At 38.5% G+C, this 6,568-nt stretch overlaps 1 protein-coding gene across 6 annotated transcripts in view; it reads right to left on the bottom strand.

The window, feature by feature from the left end:
* ZMYM2 (zinc finger, MYM-type 2) overlaps positions 1-6,568 on the bottom strand; it is a 171,151-nt gene that overhangs the window by 47,608 nt on the left and 116,975 nt on the right. For all 6 annotated transcript variants that reach the window (XR_001515521.1, XM_006773443.2, XM_006773445.2 and 3 more), the window contains 2 exons: positions 3,531-3,696; positions 2,838-2,872 (listed from right to left, as the gene is read on the bottom strand). Coding sequence is in view for 5 of the 6 variants with exons in the window: in XM_006773443.2 (XP_006773506.1) it covers positions 2,838-2,872; positions 3,531-3,696 (201 nt within the window). In the remaining variant the exon portion in view is untranslated. The remainder of the gene's footprint in view (positions 1-2,837; positions 2,873-3,530; positions 3,697-6,568) is intronic.

Raw genomic sequence — 6,568 nt, 5'->3', positions numbered from 1 at the left:
GGTCTGTACACCGTGAAGGTTTGTGCTTAAAATTAACCTTGGCACTGGCACACAATAGCACAATCTCTGAATGATTTAAAATCAGGAGCTTTGGATGGAGGCCACTTGTATTATATAGGTTCGTTTGCCAATGACCTTGTAAAAACAGCCAGTCTTACCAGTGCTGAAAACCTGCTTTCCCATATAACTCTTTTCCTTCATAACACATACCGTATTTGCCGGAGTATAAGACGATTTTTTGGCCCTGAAAAATATGCCTCCAAGTGGGGGGTCGTCTTATACGCCGGGTACACTTCAGATAGACTGCCCATAGTGCTTGCCCCGTGCCATAGTGGCCTCCCGATGCCCGCCCACTTCATTCCACATACCGTTCAGGCATCAGCAGCGCTGCTGGGTGTATGCTCGGCTGTTATGCGATTTTGCTGTTATGCGATTTTACCACACTCGCAAAATCGCACACAGCCGACCATACACCCAGTATGATAGCGCAAAATCACGAATCGCGATACCATACTGGGTGTATGGTTGGCTGTGTGCGATTTTGCGAGTGTGGTAAATTCGGGTTACCGTATATTTCTTTACATATGCATTGAAGATTCGCGATTTTGCGCTATCATGGTGCCTGTTAGAATGTTGAAGAGCTCGCACTTGCGCACTAGTGTTGCTAGGGACTTGCCCGGCACTTGCTCTCTACCTCTATTTGTTATCTTACTTCTATCATTGACAGTCCCTCTAGGTTGTGGGCTGCTTGCCTGTGTTCCTGAGAAGCATCTACGGTACCAGTCTATAGAGTGTGTTTTCTTTAGTGAATTACCGGTATGTTTACCAGTAATAAACTTGCACTGTTTTATGTATATGTTTGATTACATACAGCCTTGTGACAGTTTTCCTGCATGTCATAAGCATTTGAATATAAATTAAAATGTTAAAATCAAATCTGATATTGTTTTACCTTTTATTTGGTGTGTGGAAGGTGTGCGGAAGAGGGGGTAGTCTTATACGGCGAGTATATAACAAACTCTGTATTTTGAGTGGAAATGTTAGGGGGTCGTCTTATACGCCCAGTCGTCTTATACGCCGGCAAATACGGTAGGTCTTCTCCTACAGCATCCTGATATGCAAAACCCACCTGGCCTCTAGTTTAACAGTTTCACTCCATATAGTCTTAAGATGTGTGAGCTAAGAGAGCACTAGGCAGAATAAATTTAACATCTTCCTGCCGTAGGTAATATGTGAGCTAAAGTCTCACAACAGTGATGCTCACTATGCTTTTGAAATCAGGTGTAAGCTCATGAACCCACAAGTTATCACTACTCCACCTCTTCCACAGCTTCACCACACACTATACACTATAGACTTGACTTTAGCACTTAGCGTTGCTAAAGTCCTATACAGACTGATGAACTTCTTGTTCCTCTCTCTGGGTGTACCATATTGTTGATTCATGAACCCTCAACTCACAGCTAACTGACTGAAGCTCAACTAACAACATAGGAATCTCCTCCAAAAGGCACATCACAGCATTTTGGTACATAGGCCCAATAGTCAGCACTTCAGTGCTATGATCAGAGGAACTTTTAAACAGCCAAATCACCAACAAAAAGCACAAAAATATGAAAAACATGCACTAATCATAGACTGTGAAAAGGACACTGGTGTACTATGGAATGAGAAAGACAAGAAGGTAAAGCCTCGCCTTGTTCAACCTGGCAGAGGATGCATTTACACAAGTCACATTTTTCATCGTTCTGCACATGTCTGCAAGTGACCTCGAAAGTGCCATGGGGCCCTAGCTGGTTTGGCTTAGTGGATAGAGCGTCATGCAGGCTGAAAGCTCCAAGGTTCGATTCCAGTCAAGGGCACATGCCCTTGTTGTGGGCTCAATCCCCAGTAGGGGGTGTGCAGGAAGCAGCCAATCGATGATTCTCTCTCATCATTGATGTTTCCATCTTGCTCTCCCTCTCCCTACCTCTCTCAAATAAATTAAAAAATATATAAAAAACACATATTTGAAATAAGATTGGGAAGTTGCCTGATAGCTGCACAAAGATAACAAAACAGGGAGTGATCACCTTCATGTTCCTCAGCATAAATCAAAGTTCCTGATACTAAAATCAGGTAATTCAGTCCTGGCCGAGGGGCTCGTCCCATAAATCAAAAGGTTGTGGGTTTGATTCTGGTCAGGGCACATACCTAGGTTTTGGGTTCAATCCTCAGTCAGAGTGGGTGTGGGAGGCAACCGATGGATATTTCTCTCTCACATCTTTCTCCCTCTCTATCTCAAATCAATAAAAATTCACAAGTCCTAGCTCCAACATAGATCTTCACATTCCTATTTCAGAAATAAATGCACAAAGCCATTAATGATCTGGCCCAGCCCATCCTTTCACCATTATTTCCCAGGATTCCACCACAGGTTCCCCTTTAAGCTTGGACCTAAAAAAAACTATTTTGCCAAATATGCATGCCCTTTGCATACTATCATTCCTTTTCATCCAGTCTATCTTCTACTCAACTGTTTAGAAGCTTTCTTACAGCTATCAGAACAGATACAGGCAATCATTTCAAACATCTTTTGCTACTGTCTTAAAGATGCATCTATTATGGGTGCTTCACAAAGTGGGGAGGGGTCATAATTATTCACCTTTATATTCCTTAGCATGTATGAAAGTACCTGTTTTAGTATTAGGTAATTCATTTGAATACTTCAACTGTCCTAACAGAGGAAAGTAAAGAATCTTTTCTTATTGCAATCAGATTAAATTAAACCGATTATTTTTTTATATCCTCACATTTAAACTTATCAATAGTTATCACTTTACTTAAGGAATACTTACCATCATTTTGGATCGGGACATCTGACAACCCTGATCTAAAAAATAAAAACATAAACAAATTTTAAATGAGACAAATATCACTTTCTTCAGAATTTCCTAATCTATTTTTGTCATTAAATTTTAATGTTTTAAAATAATTACTAAAGAAATATTTTAAGTTATTTTTAGTAAAGTGTATTATATTTGAGAGCTGAAATACAAAGCTAAATAAGTGGAGTTAATTCTTGTCCCATTTTGTCCACACAGAAAACCACACACAACTTTGGAAGTAACAGTCCCTTTGAGATTTAACTCTTAAGATATGCACAGCTCCTAAAAGGCTTTTGTTGCTCCTCCCAATCTACCCTGAGGCTCATACAATTTGCTACAAATGAATTTCATTTAAAATTTCAGGTGACATATAATAGGTAGATGAATCTTGTATAATTTTTTGTTATAATTCTGTTTAGCTTCTCTGCAACCCCAACTAGACTATATTTCTTCAACTAACATTAAACATTTAAAAGAGAATTAAATAAAAAGAAATACATCATGTAGGACACTTCCACACAGAGAAACTATGGAAGTTGCAATTAAACTATCTCCAAAATTAACTATCCGTTTATTATTATGTGCTTTGAATTCAGATCCGTAAAACTAAAGATTACTGTACAGGTTTTTCAAGTTGCACCGCACTCTTAAGTTATGACATACCGTAATGCAAGTTTTCAGGTCCTTTTTGAGTCGTCATGTTAGGTTCGTTCTGCTGGCAGTAGAAGCGCAATAAGCAATGCTGGTCACAGAAATGCTTCATTTCCCCACGCCACTGCACGCGCTCTTTGAGAGTTCCTTGAGATTTACAACAGTCACACCTTGCAGCCTTAACAAAGAAAAAAAAGGGAGGTACCAGAGATGTGAAATACAAGGTTTAAAAAGTCATGTATGTATTTTAAAAGATTTCTAAAACTTTATCAGTAATTGTTGCCAAATGTGATAAAACAATGTTTAATGAAGAAAAAATAAAACTATAGTATAAATCATATATATCCACAATAAAAGTGAAAAAAAGGTAGCCATTTTCCTCATTGTCAAAATCCTTTCTACACCTACCAGAAGTCAAAGACCAGAATTACAAAGATATGATAACCAAAATGAGTGAAAATAGTAAACCAAATTGGTACAATATATATTAATATTTTAAAATAATTTTGAGGGACATAAATATACTGGACATAAATTTTGAGGGACATAAATATACAATCATAATACATTGAAATCTCTGATTAGTGAACAGATAATAAATCAATTTAAAGAAGTTGCACAAGACCAGATAAATTTTGAAGTAAGCTTTTCTGATGAGAAAATCATGGATATTGCCTTGAAGTATTTTTGTTTCTCAAGAGTTTAATATAATAAATTTGAAGAGCTTTAATAAATACACTGGTTTGATTTTAATAAGAACTTTAAGTTCATGTTTTAAAACACTCAATGTTTAAATAATTAAAAAACAATTATATTTTAAGACAACTAATATGACCTACATCTAGGAAAACAATCACCCCTAAATAGTCTATAATTTAACACACAAAATAAAACCAATTAAAATTCATACATAAAAACTTAAACTTTTTGATGGTGAATAATCTAAACACAGATTTTTCTATTTTTTAGTGATCCCATTTTACCAAGCTTTTGCCCATTTTCATTTTGTTAAATTTTTTATTACAATAAATCTTTATTGATTACATATGTCCCCTTTTCCCCCTCACTGACCCCTACTATACCCTCACCCCTTACCCCTCCCGCCCCCCCAACCTCGACCAGGCCTTCACCAACCTATTGTCTGCATGCATGGGTTACACATACATGCATACAAGTTCTTTGGTTGAACACTCCCATCCACCCACCCGCCAGACCTTCCCTCTGAGATTCCAGTCTGTTCTATGCTTCTATGTCTCTGGATCAATTTTGTTCATCAGCTTATTTTGTTCCTGAAATTCCACATATGAGTGAGATCATGTGATACTTGCCTTTCTCTGAATGGCTTATCTCACTTAGCATAATACTCTCCAGGTCCCTCTGTTACAGGATTCCAAGGCAGGAGTATTAGGGAAACTGAGACTCTCATCTGTATGAGTATTTTGTTCTGAGGTGGGTCTCTTATAGACAATATATATATATATGGGTCATGTTTTCTTAGCCATTCAGTTATCCTAAGTCTTTTGCTTGGAGAATTTACATGTAAAGTTATTATTGACATGTACTTATTTATTGCCATTTTAATTCTGTATGCCTCGGTTTTTAGCTCTCTGTATTTCTTCTTCTCATTATAGCAGTCCCTTTAGCATTTCTTGCAGTTCATGGTGATAAACTCCTTTAGCCTCTTTTGTCTGGGAAGATCTTTATTTCACCATCTATTTTGAATGATAGCCTTGATAGATATAGTGATTTTGGTTTAAATCCTTGCTTTTCATTATCTTAGATACTTCATGTCACTTCATGTCTTTCTCTTTTGTAGAGTTCCTGATGAGAAATCAGCTGACCGCCTTCTGAGAGCACCATTATAGGTAACAAATTGCTTTTCTCTTGCTGCCTTTAAGATTCTGTCTTTAATTTTTGGCATTTTAATTATGTGTCTGCGTATGGGCCTGTTTGGGTTCTTCTTTCTTGGGGTTCTCTGTGCCTCCTGAATTTGTGTGACTTTTTCCTTCACCAGGTTACGGTAGTTTTCTGTCATTATTTCTTCAAACACGTTCTCAATACCTTGCTCACTTCAAACACACACACACACACTGAGTGGACAAATTATTATGACCATCCCATCAGTACTCCATTGGGCTACCTTTTGCCTTTAATACTGCAGCGATTCTACTTGGCATTGACTCCACGAGGTGTTGAAAGGTGATGTGAGGAATCTGACACCATGCCTGATGAATAGCACTGTCCAGTTCTGTGAGATTTGATGGTTGTGGAAGCAGCTGCCTGATGGCTCTTTTAACTTCGTTCCACAAATGCTCAATTGGATTGAGACCTGGTGATTGTGGGGGCCACCTAAGCAAGGTAAAGTCTCCCTCATGTTCTTGAAGCCACTCCTGCACAATACAAGCACCGTGGCATGGCGCATTGTCTTGTTGGAAGAAGCCATCTCTATTGGGATACGCCATCAACACGATAGGATGAACTTGTTCAGCATCGATACTTAGGTATGTTGTGCTATTCAGACGTTGTTCCATATGAATTAAAGGGCCCACATCATGCCAGGAAAACATGCCCCAAACCATAACACTGCCCCCACCAGCTTGAAGGGTTGTACTCATGCATGTGGGGTGCATGCTTTCATGCTGTTTCCGCCAAATTCTCACTCTGCCATCTGCATGATGCAACTGGACACGTGATTCATCAGACACATGACTTTTTTCCAATGCTCGGCTGTCCAATCCTTGTGATCCTGTGTGAATTGGGGCCGTTTTATCTTGGTAACTGCAGACAGCAAAGGTGTTCAAACAGGTCTTCGGCTTCCATATTCCATACGATGCAGTGTATGGCTAATTTGCCTACAAATGTCAGGTGGTCCTAATAATCTGGCCACTCACTGTATATAGTAGACCAATGGATCTGAACAGAGAACTCAGAAATCAACCCAAACCATTATGCTCAATTAATATTTGACAAAAGTGGCAACAGCATACAATGGAGTCAAGATAGTCTCTTCAATAAATGGTGTTGTGAAAATTGGTCAGATACATGCATAA

Source organism: Myotis davidii, unplaced genomic scaffold (assembly GCF_000327345.1).
Source record: "Myotis davidii unplaced genomic scaffold, ASM32734v1 scaffold767, whole genome shotgun sequence".
Classification (NCBI taxonomy): domain Eukaryota; kingdom Metazoa; phylum Chordata; class Mammalia; order Chiroptera; family Vespertilionidae; genus Myotis; species Myotis davidii.
The sequence above is the reverse complement of the archived record's forward strand: the minus strand, read 5'-3'. Positions and strand labels throughout refer to the sequence as shown.